Source organism: Atractosteus spatula, chromosome 15, assembly GCF_055471065.1.
Source record: "Atractosteus spatula isolate fAtrSpa1 chromosome 15, fAtrSpa1.hap1, whole genome shotgun sequence".
Lineage (NCBI taxonomy): Eukaryota > Metazoa > Chordata > Actinopteri > Semionotiformes > Lepisosteidae > Atractosteus > Atractosteus spatula.
Window position 1 is genome coordinate 16,102,499 of NC_142720.1, and position 22,089 is coordinate 16,124,587.

General features: G+C 38.9%; 1 protein-coding gene across 1 annotated transcript in view; it reads left to right on the plus strand.

The window, feature by feature from the left end:
• The first annotated feature begins 13,742 nt into the window (after positions 1 to 13,742).
• fbxo11b (F-box protein 11b) overlaps positions 13,743 to 22,089 on the plus strand; it is a 36,327-nt gene continuing 27,980 nt past the window's right edge. Inside the window, exon 1 of the mRNA XM_088933748.1 lies at positions 13,743 to 14,039. Coding sequence (XP_088789874.1) covers positions 13,952 to 14,039 — 88 coding nt within the window. The 5' untranslated portion in view covers positions 13,743 to 13,951. The remainder of the gene's footprint in view (positions 14,040 to 22,089) is intronic.

A 22,089-nucleotide genomic window follows, 5' to 3' on the forward strand; every position in this document is an offset into this window, starting at 1 on the left:
ATTAGTTGAGGATGGTTTTTATTGCTATGGTAGATCTCAGGGCCCATTAGAAAACAATGTTTAACAAGTGTTGTTCTATTCATAGTTCCTACAGAGAAAGAGTCCTCGTTCCCCCTCCTTCCTCAGTCCTGTCAGAGAGGTGCTAAATAATTCTTGACAGAGGACTAAGGCTCCGGTGTGGTACAGCTGTTTCTCAGTGGGGCCATCGGCCATCTGTTCCCAGTGATTCTGCCTCTGTGCTGAATCAGTTGAATGCTGGGAGACCCGGGGCAGAGCTGCCTTGCCTAGCTACAGCTGCACTCTGCTTGGTTACGCCGGCGCCTCTGCTCGGCTCCCCACGCAGGCTCCATCCTGTTTATGGTAATTAGCCATCTGCCGGGGCCCATTGCAATTGCAGAGTGGGGAAGGTGACAAGTCAAGCCAAGCCGAGGATGAGCCGGGCCTAGTGGAACAAAAGCTGCAAGTTTTATGAAGATTCCCCAGTCGCTGTTGGCAAGCATGTGTGTGACAGAGGAGTCCCAGAGCTTCAGATCGGGACACAAAGAGAAGGATCTCTGGAAGTGTGGTCCCCTCACCCATTTCCTGACAGTTACTGAAAGACATTGCACAGTAGCCCACTGTCTGTGATTGTCTGGCTTTCTGTGTGGGCAGCGGCAGATTACTAACACAACTCACAGTAGGGTGAGATCGTGTGGGTAGATTTACTGGTCTTGTGCAAAGGTTTCCGACAGATGAAGTTTAAAATGAGCTTCATATCTACAATTATAGCAACTGTAAGTCCATACACGCCAGTCTGGTGAACCCTTTATTTCCATCCATTCACCTGCCTGAGTATGAGATGGAACACACAAAGGTGTGTTGGTTTTATTCCAGAACCTGTCCCTGAGAGATGAAAGACAGCTTTTCCCTTTCAGGCACTCATTGGCACACGGCGCTATTTGTTTTCTTGATTCAAAGAGACCTGAGTGCCATTCTAGCTTAAAGGCTCTACACATATTTGCAAAGTCCTAAGCACTGTGCAAAGTGTGGAAAAAAGGGCTTTTGAATGACACCCTGGAGCCTTCAATTAACTGTCATCCCTGGGTCACTGAGCAAGAGACAGAGCAAAAACCCTTCTTTGGCAGAAAGAGATACAGGCAACCTGTGACCTTGGAGACATCAATTCAAAACAGTTTATCTGATAAAATATACTTAAAAGTATTCAAATTACTCTGCATTTTATCTACTATGACCCTTGAGGGTTTGTGTCGCCACAACCCATAAATTGTTCCCCTCCAGACATTTAACGTTGCTCATCACTAAAAGAGATATGGGAAAGAAGCAATTAATTTGAATAAAATGGCAGACAATTCTTTTGCAATGGTGGTGACATCTTAATGCTTTAAATGTTTCACTCCGCGCATACCAAAGCTTTAAATGGTTGAAACCATTGAGCACAGATAATCCTGTGGAATCTGTTGAAGGATTTGAAACGTAGCACTGGTAAGAGGACAGAGAAAGGTACTGAACTGTAGCAGTGCGAGAGACTGTCATACAGCCTGAGCTTCATACCCACCTGATCAGCAGCTGCTCTCCAAGGGGGCTGTATCACTGGGGGGGGGAATTGTCCAGATTGAGCAAAACAAAGACCAACATGCTTCAAGTTCAAATAGCAGTGCTGTTAACCTCATCTGACCCTGCACAGCAAGAGCAGTGCCGCTGTGAGCGGGATCTGATTGAGCCCAGCCCTGCAGAAGGGCGACAGAGGATGCCAACACTACAGCTCTCCAAGGTGCTGGCAGAAAGCTGGGGGACCCCAGGACCTTCTCAGAAAATAGACGCTTTGCAAAATACAACTGACACAATGTTTGTATTATACCCGAGAAAATAAGAAGCAGTGTAGAAGAGGCTCAGACAACACTGACACCTCACTGATCACTGGGATGACATCTCTAAAGGCCTGCTTAACAGGTGAATAAATATGAACACCTGCACTGACCTCTGAGCAGATTCAGAAGGAAGAATATTAGGCAAATACCCCACATCATCTCTGACATCCACATATACGCATCCACACAACCTGAATGTAAAGCGAAGATAATTTTTGCTGTAACAAGTGCTGTCATGAAAGCTGCTATATTCTGTAAAAGTATGTCATCAATGATTTTTTTTAATCAATAGGAAAATGTGAGTTCAAGATGCATTTCCCCGTAACAGTACATCTATATTAATGAAGACAATAGAATAATAACAGATTTCAAGGGCTTAGGCTGGTGAGAAACTACCTTACGACCTTACTGGGCACCTGGTTTACAATCTATGCCAGCCCACGGGAAAGTGAGTTTGTTTCTTGGTCTCACTCATTCCTAATTAGGCAATAAGATTTTTTTTTATAGAATTATGTTTCAAAGTCACCTTTTGGCACGGCACGCAGATCCCGGCGGGGTTTGCTCCGGCCCTGTTTCAGGCCGGGCAGATGCGTGCCGCGGTTGTCATGGAGGCAACATCTGCCACGGGTCAGCGGCTGCGCCGGCGGGGGGGAGAAGCAGCACGCAGGCCACTCCTGTGTCTGCCAGGGGAGGAAAGGGTCAAAGAGGTCAGGTTGGCAACACGCCCTGCACTCCTCTCCCCGGGGACTAGCCCGAAAGAGACAGTGCGGCCGTCAGCAGGGAGGAGGTGGGGTGGGGGGGTCAGCTTGAGGGGAGGGTTAGGGTGCTGACCGGGCAGTACAGCTGACGGGGAGAGCGCCTGGAAGAGAAAGCAATCTGGAGAGGCACTAGCAGTGTCTCTGTGGATGTAGCACACACGTCAAACACCTCACCTGATCTGTCACAACAGCACACTTCAGCTCGCAGATACAGTGGTGTCAATTCCAGTATCAGATACCAAATGGGATCTTAAAAGTAGGCCCTGATGGTTTAAACAGGCACAACTGCACAACCTGTGTGCACGCCCAGTGTGTGCTCCCAGAGTGCTCCTCAGAAAGGAGCACTGCTCGGTGAGTAGGGCCAGCTCACCATCACGGACACTTGGGACTCTCTGTCACCAGCACATCCCATCCCACAGCTCTGCAGAAATTCCCTTTATCTCACAGATGTGGTTTGTCAATTTCAATGTCTCCTGCAAATCTGAATTGTTGTTCCTGGGGAAGAGGGAGAAAATAACACTAAACTCCGAAGCTATTGATGTTTGTTTGCTTTGTGTGTCAGATGTTGATTACATTTGTGACCCTTTCTCCTATGCTTGTGTGCAGCAGGTCTTTTGGTGTACTCATACTACCATGCTAGTCAGCATTGCTGAATGTCTTCCCTTTTGGTCTAACAACTAACAGCCTTAAACTTGTTTTACATTAATTCCATTGATTGCAAGACAGTGATGTATTTATAAACCAAAAAAGACTGAGTTGCAAGCCAGGTATCTACTAATGAGAAGCAATCCCCCCCTAGTATCAAAGTCTGGATGGAATCAATAGATTTAATTGGAGAAATATGTTAAGATAATTCACAAGTGTTATCAACACTGACCATTGAAATAGCCAGAGAAGGTGCAATATGGAGTTGAGTAATACAGAGCAACACAATGTAGACTGAACTAGTGAAATAAAGTGTGGAGTGAGAGAAGGACTGCCTGACTGTCAATGAATTTGATCAGCTAATGTAGCAAGGATTAAAAGTCTTTGAATGTTTGCGTCATAAATAGGAAAAAAGATAGTTTCATGGTATACAGTAGATCAACCACAGCAGAAGGCTTTGACACTTTCATATGCTGACATGAAGAGCCTGGGAGGAGAGGGAAGCAGAGACCAAACTTTGATGATTAATAACATAAAGGCAAAAGGAGAGCCGGGCCTAACATTTAAGATCAGTGTCCTCCTATGAAAAACACGTGCAAATTGCACATTCTACCACACGTTCACAGGAGCTTTCCTGAATATGCACTGAGTAACAACATCAATCAGCAGAAAATAAAGAGTACATGTAGTCTAGAACTGCTGCGATTTTAAGACTGCAATTCATAAAAGGCTTCTGAGTTATGAATTTCTAGACTGTGGACGAACATTCATCCATCTTCTACTCACTTTATCCAGTACAGGGGCATGGGGATGCCGGTGCCAGCAAGCAAAAGGTGCAAGATAGGATTCACCATGGATGGGACACTTGTCCATCGCAGGGCACACACAGACACAAACACACACGCTCACACCTGGGCCAATTTACCCAGAAGCCAATAAAACGACCAGTATGTCTTTTGACTGTGAGAAGAAACCAGAACGTTTGGAAGAAACCCATGTGAACACAGGGAGAACAGGCTTCGGTGCTGTGAGACACAAATGCTCACCATTGCACTGTCATGCTCCCCTATAACTGGCATAATTAAAAATGTAGATGTTACTTGGATACGTTTATGAAATGTAAATGTATATTTCAGAGTTAATATCATATGAAGGAATCCATGAACGAATTAAATTATCATGGATTCATAAGTGACATTTTCCTTTTACACATCCAAGAAGTACTTGCTACAGTAAAGCATATTTTGTTCAAAAGGAACTGTAGTTATAACTTTCTTATACAAACAGAACTGCATAGAGCAGATTTTGAAACAACATTAAATGAAGCCCAAACACCCACTGAAGTCATGCCTCCACTGAAAATGTCTTCTCTGAAGGTTTCAATTATTGCATCTTGAGAGTTTGACCATTTCCTGAGCCCTGGCAATCCACAATCCATTTACAGGATGTTGAAGACTGAGCATGAGTCACAGTGCAGTCATGGATTTTAATAACACCACAGTTCTTTCTGTGGAGCTGAGCCAATAATTTTTGACCTAAATTCTGCAGTTTTACATAGTAACGGCTGAACAAGCTCATCAGGAGAGCAAGCTCTGTCATTGGGTTTGACCTGGACTCCTTGGAGGTAGTGGCTGAGAGGAGAATGAGGTCCAAACTAGAGGCCATCATGGACAACTTCTCCCATCCCCTCTTTGACAGGCTGGCAGGAATGAAGAGCACGTTCAGCAATAGACTGATTCATCCACGGTGCGACAGGGAGCGCTACAGGAGGTCATTCTTGCCGTCTGCCATAAGACTGTACAACGCATCCACCTTGCGTCTTGGCAGAGGCAACATCGACAGTGACCTGTTTCTGGACTAAACGCATCTACACATCTACTGCTACATCTGTTCTCTTTCTTTTTCTTTTTTCTTTTTCCCGTTTACAACCACTTTTTGTGCAATATATGCCAGGGACCTGTGCAATACATTTATATTTATATCAATAGTTACATCTATATTTATATTCATATGTGTGATATGAGTGTGATACGATTTTCTGTGTACTGTTCTGTTCTAGTTTGTTCTTGTGCGTCCGGACTGTGAGTAACTCTTGTATTGTATTGTATGTATTGTACTACTATTATTATATAATTCGTTACACTGTGGCTGTGTTGTGTGTGTTAAGCTGCTGTTGCACTGCAATTTCCCTCACGGGATCAATAAAGTATCTATCTATCTAGTACAGAACAACCGGGAGATGGATTTTTGATTGCATGGTTGACCTATTATAAGACATCGCCACCTACTGAGTGGTTACAGTACTACGTCTTTATAACTATTCTTGGAAAAGAGTTAAGTGAAAGAGTGCAAACTTTCCTTAAAAAGTATATAATTATCTAGGAATCTTACTTACCATTTTCTACGATGAATTATTGTTCAATAATCTTAGCACTGTTATCATCGTTAGTGGGTAACCAAATGAGCCTTTTAAACCAAATTCCCATTTTGAAACCTTTCTTACGTTTTATTTACATCACAATATAACCCAAAGTCTGAATTGCTTATATTCACTCCACCCAATGTGTCACCGAATAACAATTTTGGAGACGAAGTATATAATAAATTGATAATTACACGTGTATGCCATTTTATTTTTCACTCGGTTTATTTCAGACAGGAAGAATTAGAAAATATATAAATTAAGAAGCCACAGAACATACTGCAAAAAATGCATACATAATATTGCAATGCACACAACAATTACAGAAACGCCCGTAACAGTAGTTTCATTTTCCTTTTAAAATAAGTCATTGGAGTTGTGAATTCATATTAAAAGTAAAAACTGCAAGACCTTACATTTCAAACGCTACTATCAATCCCACCATTAAACAGAAGGAAGAGAAGATAAATTCAATTTTCCCCAGTTCGTTTTTCTGTTTTATAATTAAGTTTGTTTCGTCTTTACATTTTTATCATCTATACATTTTTTGACATATCATAATCAGTCAAAAATATTTCATAACAGAAAGAGGTGGGGGTAGGGAGCTCGTAGCTTTCATTTGACAAAACGCCTGCTTCTCAATCGCAGTGTCACGGGAAACATCGCCCTCTAACGCGCTAGACAATTTTTTTTTTCCGGAGCTGTGGTTTGTGGGAGAGGCCTGGATACCAGAAGTGTATAGACAGAACCAATCGTAATATCCCATTACGTAATTACAAATGTAGGAAGATGTTTAGGCATAGGAATAGAGTTAAGGTGAGTTGAACATGTTTTGTAAAATAACCCAGCAGCATATATACTGTGAAACTGCTCTCCTTACATGTACTCTTTTGCTAGCCATACAGAAACGTATTGTATTATAACTGCATTACACTTACACTCTACATGTTTGTTTTTATTGTTCAAGTTAATGGATTTACTTAAGGAGCTGCAAAAAAGACAAACAGAATGACTTTAATTGTTTTAACCCTATAACACGATTTCACAAATACTTTTTCAGCAGAAACTATAGTTACAGCGGAAGTATCGCTGCTAGTTATAGACAGGAAAGGGTCTGCACCCTAGATTGTTTATACACAAAACATACAGCTGATCCACTGACGGTCATTTAAAGCAGAAACTTCCCGTTCCTGTTCACTGTGACAAAAAAGCTGTATTGAGGAAAACAACTAAATTTAAAAGGTGAGGATTCTGTGAAAAATGTTTTTTGTGCAGCAAAAATATAAATGTCAAAAAGTACCAAACCCAGTTATGGGTTATCATTAGGTTTAGTACTACTAGTGTAACCTTATCCTTCACTCTGAATGTAATTAAAGTCCAAGAAATAAACTGTAACTCTCATCAGCAATTAGCATCCTTAAAATACATGGGTAGGGTGTGTATTTGAGATTGTCAGAAGACAGCATTCACATTATTAGTGTTTGATACTGAAAAGAAAGTGTAGATTAAATAAAGAGGTAAAATCAAGGAGTTTAATTTTACAGTTCAAAAGTAGGTTTTAAATTGACATACATCTCCTTTTAAATATATTAGGAAGTTGCACATGACAAGGGGTTTAAAGGAAAGAATGTTCAGAAATCCCTTTAGCTAGGGTCTGTCCCACCTTAGCAACTCTGGGTCTCTTGTTAGGGTCACAGGTAGGTATCAGGCTGTAGAGGGGGGTTTATGGCAGGACAAGGAAAAGGTCAGGCTGGGCTGGGTTTAGGATTACAGTACATGTCATTTCTCCAGGAAGGATTAAGGCTAGGGACAGGATAAAGCCCAAAGTGAAGCTTAAGTGTTTGTACACTTCCTGGGGGAAAAGGCAAGACTTCCTTTGCCTTGTATCCAGCGATGTCTAGCCTTGGGCTAACATCATTTTGCTTAGGTGCTAATGTGATTTGGACTCAAGGCAAAAAAGGACTTGGAATAAGCACTAATATGGCCTAGTCTAATATGGTTGGAACTTGGGGTTAATGTGATCTGGATTTGAGGGTGATGTATTTTGGACTTGGGGTCAGGGATAATGTGATTTGGATTTAGAGATAATTGGATTTGGACTCGGGACAAATATTATTTAGATTCAATGCTAATATGTTTTGGACTGTTGGCTAATGTGATTGGAACTGAGGGCTAACAAGATTGAGATTTGGGGCAAACATGATTTTGACATGGGGCTAACTGGGCTTATTTTTTTGTGAAAGTATGAAATAAGGGTGCAATTTCTTGATTGTTTACTTTCAGTGAAATGGGTTGAGACTACTTGTGGTTAGGATTCAAGTCTGGATTGGCATCAGGGCTGGGCTTAAGATCAGTAGAATTAAGTTTAGACTTTGGGGTTAAGATCTGAATTAGCATTTGAGTTTTTTTAACAGTAGGATTAGTATTCTTCTTGAGTCACAGGTGTTAAGGTTTGAATTAGAGCTTGGGATTTGAGGTTTCATGGAGACTGTCTTGGGTAGTGATTGAGCATATGTATAAAATTTTATGAAATTAACAACCATCAATTACAGATAACCTCCACTGAGTTTCAGGTGTTGAACAAGTGAATGAACCAGCAGTTTTGAACAGACACAGACGTATCACCTAGTTTCCTTCTCAGCTTCTGTCTCTCCAGATAGAGTTTTACAACATCTAATTGGAATTGGCTGCCTTTATTTGGATGTACTAATCAGAAAAACAATTACAGATCAGATGTAATTTAACTGACTTTCTGCAGTGAAGAATTGCGTATCATGGACCACAATTTAGACAATATTTTAATAAGGCCTTTAATAGGTGTTTGATTAATTATCAGTTTATTATTTACAAATGTTCTGTATAATGTTAATGCAGCATACTGTACATCGATACACTGCAGTGCTGAGGTTAGACAAGGATGGATGGATGTGTTATTAATAGAATATCTATTAACCCTCTATTTATCCAACTTAATCTAAGGAGTTACTGTAACAGGAAGTGTTAGGAGAGATATCAATATTTCCTTAACCCATCCCAGAAGTATTACTAGGCTGCCAATGTTCCAAGTCTTGGTACAAGTCTCAGGCTCATAAAGTCTAACCATGTACAGTGATCAGATGCTGAGCTGTTATTGCGGAATATACGTCTATTGCAAGACATGCTGGCATATTGAATTTGAATCTATATTTAATTTTTTAACTTATTGGAGAAGATTAAGGTTGAATTTACTTAAAGTACTTTTCTGCTACAGAGTACAGTTCTGTGGCTTCTGAAATCTAACAACATGGATATGGATATTAATGACTAAATATTGATACAATTAATATGTGCCAAACTCATCTAATAAAGTGACAAAAGTAAAATCTGTAGAGAAAAGTTTTCCATTCTTCAGAGTGTTAGTCAGAGTACTAACTCTGAGGTCACTGCAGCCAGTGGCACAAGAATAAAGAGGCATTGGATGACAATTCCTTCATGGAAAATTCATGGAATGCTGGTACTCACAATTGTGTCTTTCATCAGCACAATCATGTAAAGAAAAGATTCGCTGGTAGGCAGCAGTAAGTGTACACTAGAATGCTACTCTGTACTCTAATGCCAATTGCAAGGAATGAGTACATAGCTGGTGCTGTTCCCTGGTTTCCCAGCAGGTGGTACTATTTTGCAATGACAATGCTGCTAGTTGATCGTGAGTTGGAAAGACAGTTATTGTAACTGAAACGCAATATCTGTCTGTAGTATTTAAAAAAATGCACAGTAAATGTAATTAGAAGATTTAATTCTTTTTGTGCCAAACAGTATACTACAAATATTTACACTAATATTGCAATTACTAGCTTTAGTAGTAGTATTTTAGAGGCTTGCAAGTTTAAAATTGTGCAAGAAAGCCACACAGCATATGCACATTACTTTGGAAAATAGAATAGTTTATTTCATTGATTGTCGGACCGCGCTTATTTGTCACTTAAGCAGGGTATTGTTTCAGTCTCTTATTAGAAAGTAAAGTGGCTGAAGTTGATGAATATGGGCAGCTGAGCTGTACTGTGACAGGATAGCAGTGAAGGTGGAGGGTGTGTTGAGAGAGGAGAGACCAGCAAGGTCTTGGTGGTGATGGGGGGTAGAGGCAGTACAAACTTTTGATTAGCAGGGCACAGATCTTTTTTTTAATTGCTGGAGTAGGAGGGCTGTGCCCAGTTAACCCACGACAACAGCAAAGCCACAGTCAGCTCCTGATGACATGGGCTGACTTGTTGCGAAGGAAACGTGTGTGAGAAACAGAGTGGTGGCTTTGTGCCAGCCCAGAACCACGGAAACGCACACTCTGCGGGGGCAGACAACCGAGAAGCAGCTCTCCTTCACAGGTGCAGTTTGCCAGTTCTTCCAATAATAAATTCCCCAGACGTGTCTGAATGTATGCAGCTACAGCAGCCTGTACGCACAATTGAGAGCCAAAGCTGGGGTTATGCTTCGGGATAGAGGTTAGGGTTGAGTAGCAGTAGTACAGAGGGGGGCTTCTGGAAAGTTAGCAAGCCATCATAAACAGCTTCTTAACCAAATTCCTTTTATTGTCTGGAAAATTCACAGCATATTCTTTCACTGGAAAGGCTAATCAGTATTTATTTACCTTTCAAAAGGGAGACGTTAATCTAAACTGTATGAAAACCATTCTTCATCTTTCAGACAGGAATTGACTTTATTATACTGTAGAAAAAGAAATGAGTGCCTGAGAGATTATGCACATAAAAGCTCTAATAATCTGATAATCTAGATATCATCCCTAATGAGAATCCCCAAGTGGCAGTGTGCATTTGGGCAAGCACTGTCTGGGTTTTTGAAAAAGAGAGCTGCAGCATTTTGAGCTGCACGGTTGAGTCTATCTGTGCTGCATACACTTGGGTTAACCTGTCAATAGGCAAAGCGAAAGAGTCAGGCTTGTTATCATTTGGCAGATCCAAAATGTGGACAATATAAACAGAGACGTAATAGGTGGTTCCCAAAATATGGAATGATAAAAGTAAGCATTCGAGAGGTCCTCCTTCACCAGAACGTTTATTTAGAGGATAGCAACCTGAGCAGACTTTTTTTTTCTAAAAAGTCTCTGCAGTCATTTACTGAAGGCACACCTCTGTCTCTTCTACCATGAAGCAAAACTCCATGGTTACTTGAGTTGCTGGTTTAACAAAGGACACACCCAAAATGTGATGCAATCAGTGTTTTGCTTTATTATACTTTGGGAAAGATATTGAGTATTCTACCTGGATCCCACACCTTCATCAGCTTCTTTTGGTGCCAAGATACAATTTAACAAGCCTGTGAATCCTGTTATTTGCTTTAAATTTGACCAAAAAAAACCCAAAACCAAAATATACAAGATCAGACTCACTGATAAATCATTCATTCTAGCATTGTCCCAGAGGTTTTAATTGTGACTCTTTAGTAGTGGGATATAGTAAGCCGTTCTACATCTAGGACCCAAAACAAGATAAAAAAACTTATTTCTCTCACATACTGAAGTTGGAGAAGTTAATTTGTGTCTCTTAATTATCAATGTTTATACTGTACATACATGCTTTAATATTAGTGTGTGTCCTGCAAAGGAATAGTGTTTGGTTTGGGACATATATATTCTTTAATCATTCTATGCTTCTGGGATAGTTTCCCAGATAAGTAGCTTCCTGATAATGGATAGATGTTTGGATTTCGTTATTTTTGGATCGCATGGTAACACATACCTTTCCAGAAATGGGAAGGGCTCAAATGATAGTATGGACCTTCCTGAAGTCAGCCCTGTCAATAAATGAACAGTCAAATCCATTGATCCACATATTTCATACAGGTGTGAATCAGGTATGAATTTACAGTGAGCATTATCAATGTAAAAAAAAGTTAAAACAATATGTGATGGAGAAATTTCACCAAAAGCTCTTACGTACTGTATGTTTTTAAATCATGTAAACAACTGGAGATTTGTAAACCTGTACAAAGTCACTGAATATATCCACCGTGTCTATGTACCAACTACATGCTAAAGCTATTACAAATAGTCTGGGAAAAGCAGCTGTAGTTAAAAAACATAATAGAAACACAGGCAAATTGCCATTGGACTGTTAAGATAAGTGCAGTTAATGTTCAGCCAGATATTAACAACTGGGACAGTTGGTTGGTTGGATTAATAAGAACCTGGTGGTGTTTTAGTACATGCAAGTAATTTCAAACCTGTGAGTCTTTAAACAAATGCCCCTGGCACAGAAACCATTATAAAAACTAACAGAATAATTAAACTGAGAAAAATTAAATGAAATTCTAACTCAGCCCCATAAGTGTAGAAAGCCATTTTGCAGAAGGGTTTGGGGTGGAAAGAGGCAAAAATGGCTCAGGATCTTCTTATCAACTAAATCATAATCTTGTAGTTTTAGGGTTGGGCTTAGAGATCACCTTTCAGGGGAGAAGAAATGTTTTCTTGCATCAGGCTTTCTATGTTTACAATGAGAAAACACAAATCTCTCCTCATGTTTACTCCAGCATTTGTGTGAACATGTTGCTATTAAGTGGTACTTAGTACCCATTACACTTTGTATCATTCCAGGGACTGTGTTAGTGCTACACTTCACAGTACAGTATGTACAGTACAGAGTATTTTAAGAAACAAGTTAAGGTTTATTCCATGCTGAAAAAAGAAGAAAGGTAACAGCGTTTCAGATGTTCAGGTATCGATGCTCTTCAATGTACACCCGAAGAAGGCTCCACAGCCGAAATGTTGTTTCCTTTCTTTTCAGTAGGGAATAAACCTTTACTTGTTTCTTTGCAGCCTACGCATGCTGATGCATCTACCTACTTGAACTATATTTATTTTAATTTGAGTGACCACACTTCTTCAATTCATTGTCCTTCATTACATTGTATTGTTTTTAATGATTTTCTACAGTCTTTATCAAGGCGTAAAAGGTCAAGTGACATGGTGTTTACTCCTTGCCTCCTGGGCTTTATTTCTGCTTGGGCACCTGTCTCGGTAGAATTTGCATGTTCACGTGGGATTTCGCTGGGTGCTTTAGTTTTCTCCCACCTCACAAAGATTACAGGTTATATCCGAGTTTTCAAATTGTCCCTTTAAAGGACAATGTTACAGAGGAGTTTCAAAGTGATTTCAAATAGCCCCATTTCATTTGTGATCTTTCTGATGTGTTTGGCCCAGGTGAGTGAGTCATCTTATAGGATCAAATAATTTTTTCAAGTTTCTTGTATAGAATATTGTTTTGGAGATGGAGATTCTAAGTAAATAAAATGAACAAAACCAACAACACAAAATAAGCTATTATAAATACTGGTGCCTTTATTTCCTCCGTGACTAAACCTTTGTTCCTATTATTTAACGACCCCCCTCCCCCCATACTATGAAATGGCTGTATTGTTCCCTAAAGACTAATTATTATGTAGAGGCATACCAGTAAAATAAATATTGCATGCGTACAGAACTCATTAAGACTTTCTCATACGTCATACTAATTATCCGTGGTTTTGGTCAGCATGCAAATATTTTTTTTTTGAATATACATAAGGAAAGCATATATCCCATTATCTTATTTAAAAAAAACAACAATTCCTTAAATCTACACAGACGAGACATAATCTAAAATGATGAAAATCTGGAATGCAACGAATGCTGAGTCTCTGCACCTTTAAATGCAACAACGGTTTGTGCATTAATAACATGCAAGTATGTCATGGCTGTAACTAATGATGACTCTTTCCACGCATTTGATTTAGAAATCAGTTTCCTGTCAGCTGAAAGTGATAACAAGACTATATTGCCTAGCTGGCCCAGCTAAGGCGATGGTGTATTTCACCGAACTGCGCTTTAACGATTTTGTGGTACCTTTTTATTTCCACTCTCCGGCATCCAAGTCAGAACCCTACTAAGTATTTTAAAAGAGGCATTCCTATTTGCAGTGGCTTCTAAAAACTATGAACCGTTGCCTGCGATTGGAGGAGAGTCTTCCCGTGTGATATTTTTTTGTGAGTGTGTCTCTCTGTGAGTAAATGGCTCCTCCTGCCAGAGTGAGACGGAGCTGAGACAGAGGAGTACAGGGGGAGCATTAAGAAAAACATAAATAACATCCAAAAAATAACGATTCCGAGACGGGATAAGCATTTTTTTTACATTAGGGGGTAAACGGAATTTTAATATTGGGTTGAAAGTTAAGAAAATTTAGGCAAATTATAGGGAAGGGTTCGAATTTTTTAAAAAATAATAAACTCCCCAAATGAACTCCGTCAGAGCAACCAACAGAAGACCCAGGCGAGTGTCGAGGCCGCGCCCGGTGCAGCCGGAAAGGAACAACGGAGAAAGAGGTAAGAATTAGTCTTTATATATTACCGATGAAAGGTTGTGTTTTTGAAAGATATTACTGTAGTGTTACGTATAATGCAAAACGATTTCGCCTTGTGCCCTGTTTACAGCTGGTGGGCTGTGGGCCGTACTGTTTGGTAGACTCACATTAGGAAAACGCGAGGCTTCGCTTTAGTGGCCGATAGGATAGGCCGCGCTTTGTTTGGCTTGGCTTGCTCCTAATCCCTGCTGATGTGAGTAGTGTTTGGGGATCGTCGTTTCCAGTGTAACTATGATAACATTTATTTTAAACAATGAAAGAATTTCTCCCCCCAAAATTATTATTAACACATCGTGTTTTACTAAATACAGTTACTTGCGTTGTGTTTTTCGTCTTAGTGTTCTTCCCTGTTTGAGGGGGTGTAGTGTTTAATGTTAACTTACTTGGCAACCCCCTTAGCAATCATTTGTCTTTTAAATGGTATCCCTGATAGCAAGCAGTACTATGGTGTATGTTTACGGTGGGTTTACTGCGTAGTTGAGGCTGTACTTAGCTACAGGAGCTTACTAAACACTAGAATCGACCTAGTGACGGGTGGAAATGCTAATAATCTAAACATGTAATTGATTTGTGTTTGGTTTATTTTTGTGCATAACCGCAGTATATCATGCCTTTCGTGGGGTCTTTCGTATATTCAGGCCTTGGGTTGGGTGCCGATTGGCATCTGTGATGATCAATCACGCACCATTGTCTTCAGAAGTAGGCATTTTAAAATAACGCGTAGACAAAAGTCTGTTTTTTTAGGTAAACACATTTTCGGTTTCGAAGTGACGTACAGTGAGAGGCCCAGTGTCTTACATTACGCAGGAAAAAAAGGTTTTTTACTATATTGGTAAATGTTGATCAAGCTATTCCTGAATATTGGGTCATGTCTTGCAACTCAAACAGGAGGTGTCAATAAGGGATTTTCATTTGTGCAGTTTGACTTTTAGTGAATTTCCATGTTTTTCAGCCTTTTAGTTTCTTGAGAGGTTGTTAGAGTCTGATCATATAGACTCTATTATATTATTTCTCCTCCTTTCAGTCATGTCACATAGCTTATACAAAGTTTATATAGAAATTTCCAATTTAGGTCAACTTTTACAAATGCTTTAGGAACATAATCCAAACTCCTCGTGTGCAATCCAGTAGTCTTTTACAGACATGGAAAAAAGTATATATTTTTCACTTAAAATGATTTGTAATTGCCAATATCTGCAAATGGTATGTTAGTTTAGCTATTTTTTATGCTGTACTAAAGCAGGCACATGTTGATTTCTTGAAAACAATTTTTTGTTCTTGTGTGTATTTCTCCATAGCTAGAGAGAGATCAATGTACCGGGGGTGAGAAATAAAAACATCTTTTGACATTTCCTGTAGTCCAGTGTCATGTTTCGCCAAAATGTAAACTATAGTATTAAAACTGTTACTATGATACAAACGGGCACTGAAATCTGTATTGTGACAATTGCTGAATTTGAGTCTTGTCAGGCTTTAAAATGCTTTACCAAACAATTTACAGTTTAGAAAAAAATAAAATGGTGAACATCTTTTGTGGTGGCTGGCATGGTGGCTGTAAAAGTTGGTTAGCATAGCTGTCTCGCAGCACTGTGGCCCAGTGTTCAATTCCAGACCTAGGCTGCTATCTGTGTGGAGTTTATATGTTCTCTCCGTGTTCATGTGGGTTTCCTCTGGGTGTTCTGGTTTCCTCCCATAGTCCATAAACCTAAAGATGGGTTAATTGGCTTCTAGAAAAATTCTGGTGTGAGTGTGTGCCCTACAATGGGCTAGCATCCTGTCCAAGATCTATCCTGTTTTGCGCCCCCTGCTTGCTGGGTTAGGTCCCCCCGCAGCCTTGAACTGGCTGAAGAGATTAGAAAATGGATGGGTGTCTTTTGTGCACAGATGGCGCAGAGGTTAGCATTGCTGCATCATAGCACTGGAGCCCTGGGTTCAGTTTACGGGGTACTATCTGCATGGCGTTTTATATTCTCCCTGTATTCATGTGGGTTTCTGCCAGGTGCTCTGGTTTCCTACCATGGTCCAGAGACATACTTGTGTCATGTCCAGGGTATATCTTGTCTTGTGTCCATTGTTTGCCAGATAGGCTATAACTCCTTTGCACATCAAAGTACGGAGGAGCATTACCATCTTGTAGCCTGATCTCATCCTATCTTGCTGGACATTGTCAAATTTGGGATGGAAGACCAGGTTGCTACTGTAAGTGGTATTGATAGACCAGTAGGTGGCACTTTTCCTTCTGTACAATGATTTCAAAGCCATTGACCCTATTATGGTAACTGGACAGTGTAATGTAAGAGGTGCTGACCTTTGTATGGAGCGTTAAACTGAAGTCCTGACTACGTGGCCTTTAAGTATCGCATGTTGCTGTTTGTGAGAGAAGTTTCATTCTGCTTTTGGCTTGCACAATCGGCCCTCTCTGAATTGCCCCCTCAACTCAATTGAAGTCATTTTCACTTCTCTGCCTCATCTGCTATGTAGTGAGCCTTCTGGTGCATAATGGCTGCTGCGTGTCACTCAGCTGGATGCTACAGTTTAGTGGTGGATGAAGTGGTTCCCCTGAAATATGTGGAACATTGGGGTTTTGGGGGATGAAAAGCACTGTAGAGATGTAAGAAATTAATGTTTAACACTTTCCAATGTCTGTGACTATCAGTTTCCATTGTAGTGAGTGATGGTCATTCAAAAATATGGGGGGGGGGGAAATAGGGATGTAAGCATTGTTGGCACTACTTCTGATAAGAAATAACCAAAGATGGCCCATCAAAGCACAGCAGACAGTTAATGTTTTGATTGAGACAACTATGCGTAGATGGTGTGTGGCAATCTGTCTTGGCATGGTAGGCCTTTGTCAAGTTTCCAGCAAAAGCCAATCAAGGTGTCATGCCCCACACCCCATGCAAAAGAGCGTGTGATTTAAGCTGCAGGAATGCATAGGTGGTTTTCCTTTGTGGGAGTGGCATTTGTGCTTCTTATATCCATTTTACTGTCTGACCTAGTGCTGGTAATTGCCGGTAAAGGACTCATGAAAGCACAGCAATGCTATTCGTTGCAACTGATTAAGAATGTTAGGCTAAAGAATAATTATCTGATTTGTATCAAATATCAAATTATTGAATCTGTTGGTTAAAATGCATCAAAACATCAAGGAAGAAATAGGAATATCTTGTCTAATTGTTACTTTTTAGTTAGTTCCTAGTCCTGTGTTTTTTATTCATTTACATGGCCAAATACAGATCTCTTTCTCTGTTTTCATGATTTGTTTAATTGCTAACATTGCTTTTCTTGCAGCTTGGAATACCTGATGAAGCTGCAAGCAGTGGGAGGCTTTTCTTCACCTGTTTATATGTAGTACATAGTATTGCTGTTGTACCATGGCTGTTGATATTCTTGTCAGGTCAGATCATTATCTTAATGCATTTTATGTGAACAGGACATTTTAATTAATATCAGATTTGTTGGAACGTGGATGAGAGTCTAGACTATATAGTTCTTATGTGTGTAAACATCAATATATTTTTAATATTACTAATTTGTCTGTTTCTTTGACATCTTATTGTTGTACTACTGTCTACAGAGTGGTGGTATGGCCTAACAGTTGACGCAACTACTGAAATGCCATTTTAGTGATCTTGTGACTTTTTCACAAAATGTCTTCAGAACATCTTAATTGTTTGTGCCCCACTCATTGTTTTATATAAGCTTCTATGAGAGAAATCCAATAATAGACCTGTATGGTGATATTTAAGTATGAGCTTTAATTCTGCATAACAGTAGAACAGGGGTTACCTGATTGGCTGTCAGTAAGTATTTACTTCACAAGATGCTGTTGCTTGCTTGTGCTCTCTGTGTGATGTTACCACAGCATATAAAATGAGCTACTGGACATCTGAAAGCAGAGTCAGAGTTGGAGCTTGGAAAAGTTCATTGTTAAGGAAGACTTGTAGGATGTGATTTACTTACTGAGTCTGAAGAATGGTGGTCCTGAACAGGCACCTTTGATTCTCCCATAAACAGTTTTCAGTGGCTGTCAAGACTTAACATAGAGGGTTCTAGTGTGAAACGTGATTGGAGTGCATAAGACTGGTTGTGGTGGAGAATAACACATCTGCTGGTAGATCCAAAGCACAGCCAGGCAGTTTGTGCTCTAAATACTGTACTATTATACACAAGCAGACGTAAATGGAACAATTCTCTGAATCTTTCAGCATTTCAACAGAAATATCTACAGTTTATTTCCTTGTCATAATATTTCCCCTAAAGAAATTAGACTGGTGTCTGTATAGTTTCCTCTATCAGGATGACTGGGTCATTGGTAGGCCTTACCAGGGGAGATGATTCAACCTGAGTTTTTTATTCTAGTAAGCATATTTGTTAAGCACTACTGTGAAAATGTGCTGTGCAGTTGATGTTTTTGGTTTATTTTTGTTCATAACAGCGACGTATCATGATTTTCATGGGCTCTTATCAATAACCAGGTCTTGCTTTGGGTGTTGATGGGCATCTGTAATGATTAATCTGGCACAACTGTTTACATCTCTAGGCATTTATCTTCCTAGACAAGAAGTCTTTATTTTTATACCTGTTTTCAGAGTGACATTTAATGGTAGTCAAAACAGCTTATTAGTTTGTAAAAATGTTGAGCTATTTTGAAATATGGAATGAATTTGACATCCTCAGTCTAAGTCAAAACGAGACTTTATTTGGGTTATTTGACATGGGGTAGATTCATTAGGATCTCAAGAAGTGTCAGTTTTGTTTTTTAGATATGTGGTCTGCAATTGCATTGCTATGATCTGATATAGGCTATTGCAGCATGTTAATGAACATCTCTCTCTATTGGTTTCAGTCAAGTTATAACGGACCACAAATTTCCTGAAATGAGAAACATGATTACAAAACAATGAAAATGTCACACACAGATTATGCTGCATAACTTCCATTAATATGAATTAGTTGTTCTGAGTGAATATTTAAATTGAATACAAATGTAATTGATTTCAATTTGTGTACATTTTATTGTTCTGTTTAGTGATACAGAAAAGAACTCCCCAGATGTGGTTTGGTTGTCTTATTTTATTGATGGGTCTAAGAGTGTTAAACCAGTCACCATTACATAATGACAGTTTACATTGTTCTGTTTATTAAATTTACTTGCTTAATTTTGTACAATGCAAAAATAACTTACACTATATAATGTGTGTGCGCCTGGGGCTGATTAACCAAAGATCTAAGCTCTTTTAAAACAATTATATAAAGTAATATTTGTCACTACTTGATATGTAATCATGCTACACATAACCTAATTAGCAATTTTCTGGTGAGTGTTCCTTTGAGTTCCTTTGTTATGGCTGATGTACTCATGTTCAGATAACTGTAGTTCAAGGGTTGCTTTTGAATATTTGGGAAGCAATTATAAAACCTAAGGGTCTAATGACTTTCTGTAATTGAAATGTTCCCTTTTATTACAGGTGAAGGCATGTATTTGATTGCTTCCTTACCATGTGATCTCCAGAGATCACCAATACTGAAGTTGAAATGTTTAATACCATTTTCTTCAAGAAGTTCTTTTAAAAAATGTTTTCGTGGTAATGGTGGCTCCCTTTAGATTATCCATTTAAATGTTACGTTAATGTAACTGATGAAAAACGCATTAAACATCCTCTCAGAGGGCACCAAGTAAGTTTAATTTCTAAACAAATGAGTTTTATATAGAGCCAAAAATATACAATGAATATATTTAAAGAATATGCAGAACTTTAGGAGATGAACACAGTGAATTTTTTGTCAGCAGTATTAAATGAAACTTGAAGGGATGCATGCTAGGGGTTTATTTCATAGTAAAAAAGCAAATACTACAAAACAGATTTTATCATCAACAGTGATGGTAGTATCATTTCTAGCATGCAAATGTAAGGATGTTTGGTTTTAATTTTACAATAATTAAAAAAAACATTATGGCAATTGTTTGTAGTCTGCCTGTAATCTCGACATTTGCTGGAGAATTGCTTTCTAAAGAAATTGTGTAGTATGTATCTAATGAACAGACTTTTTGAATATGGGTAAAATGAACATGAATGTAATTACAATATTTTTCAAATAAATTTTTGTGATAGAAATAGCATGTAGCATGAGTGTGTACATATAGTTAATTACATGGAAGTTTTAAAAGGAAATATGACATTAATGGCAATACTGGGGTCCCAGTAAGAACTTCTGTATTAAAATCATGTGGACTCATGTAATTGGATTATCCTTGCTCTAATGGGAATCTTTTTAAAATACTTGAAGATTATGCTCATGATGAAAATGTCCTGTATAACATGAAGGCTAATCCTTGCAGACTGTATGGTTGTTTTATCAGTCCCATTGGATTTATAAATCTGTTTTTAGCAAAGGAAACACTTTCTCTATTCCTCCATTGTATCCGAAGACATGCTGAGTTTTTCCACATGGATTTTATGGTTTATAAAACGGGCTATTATACATTGAACAAGTGGTCTGATTTACAAGATAAACTACTTTGTTGTTTTAATCTCAATGTGTGGCCTTTAACATACAACACATTAAAACATGTTTCATAAATATTTGTATTCTGAGATGCTTCTAACCTAATTAATCACTTTGGTTCAAAGATTTAAAAGTAATTGAGAAGGTAAATGTGCTTGTTGACATTCAACTTCAGGACCAAATTAACAAAGGTTTTGGTAGAGATTTGTTGCCATAGAGTGTTAGTCATTTAGCAAAGCACTGTTTTGTTGCTATGCTATTTTTGGAGGAGTACAGGTCTGTCCTGCTGATATGCTAAAGCATTAAAAAATCCAAAGTCAAATTAAACTGAAGAGTCTTCTTTTTGTGTACTCACTGCTCTGTATGGCACATGCATTAAGACAAATGCAAATTAAAACACCCTCACCCCTCTCTGATTACACAAGATGACACCCATTACAATAATCCTTTGAACCAGAGCTGGTTGTCAGCCCACTAGCTTCTACTGAGAACTGTGCCAAAAATAAATGAAATGGCTCACTAACTTGACTGAGGTTTGACCCTACTTTGATCCACTTCTTTAGGTTTAGGTTTAAATTCACTTCTCTTAGTGTAGTTTACTAGTTGTTGCCATCTACATGATTGTGCATATTTTAAATAGGCTGACCCTTTACCTTGCGGACTTGTTTTGAAACCATGGAATGCGGTGGTCTTTACACTCTTTGCTGGCCTCTGCTTTGTGATTGTGTTTGAAGTAGCCAGCCATTGTATTATCATTTTTACAAGTACTGTAATTAATGAATGAAATGCTTCTGGAAAAAACGAATTTTGTAATCTGTAAAAATAGAATATGTAATACACTGTTTACAATAATTTTTCCTCCGTCTTAATTTTGTATAAAACTTTACTCTTGGTACTCTCGGCTGCAAAGAACTCATCTGTGTACTGTGTTCAATTGATCAGGGCCATTATTTAGACTTGTCTGCCCTCTTGACTTTTTTTGAAATTTAGATTCATAGCAGATTTTAATAAAGTTCAGCAGTGCCACACTTATGTCATAGCTGTTCAGTTAATAAAATGTGTAATTTGTCTGGTTTACCTAAATAGGTGATATTTTTCTTCTTGTGAGTTTGTGGTCTAATATAAACAGGGGCATTCATGTTTATGTATGTATGTTCATGTATTTAAAAAGTTTCATAATTGTCTTGTAGGGAAGTTGTGTGTGGGTGTTTTGCTGATGAGGTAGGAAAAGTAGTGTGGAATCCAGGAAACAGTAATTACTGTGTGATAGGACAAGGTGAGGTTTCATCAGACCACAAGGTGAAGCTGTTACAGGATTGTGTTCTAAAGGTGAAGTAAGGTAATAGCCTACATTTTTGATCACACAGTCAGGGAATGCTGTATCTATAGATTGTAGAGACCTTAGCAGATCATTCTGTGTTCATGTAAGGATGGATACAAAATTTCATGTAATGGTAAAAGTTAAGAATAGATGTGAAAGATGTCTCTCTCCATTTCATCCT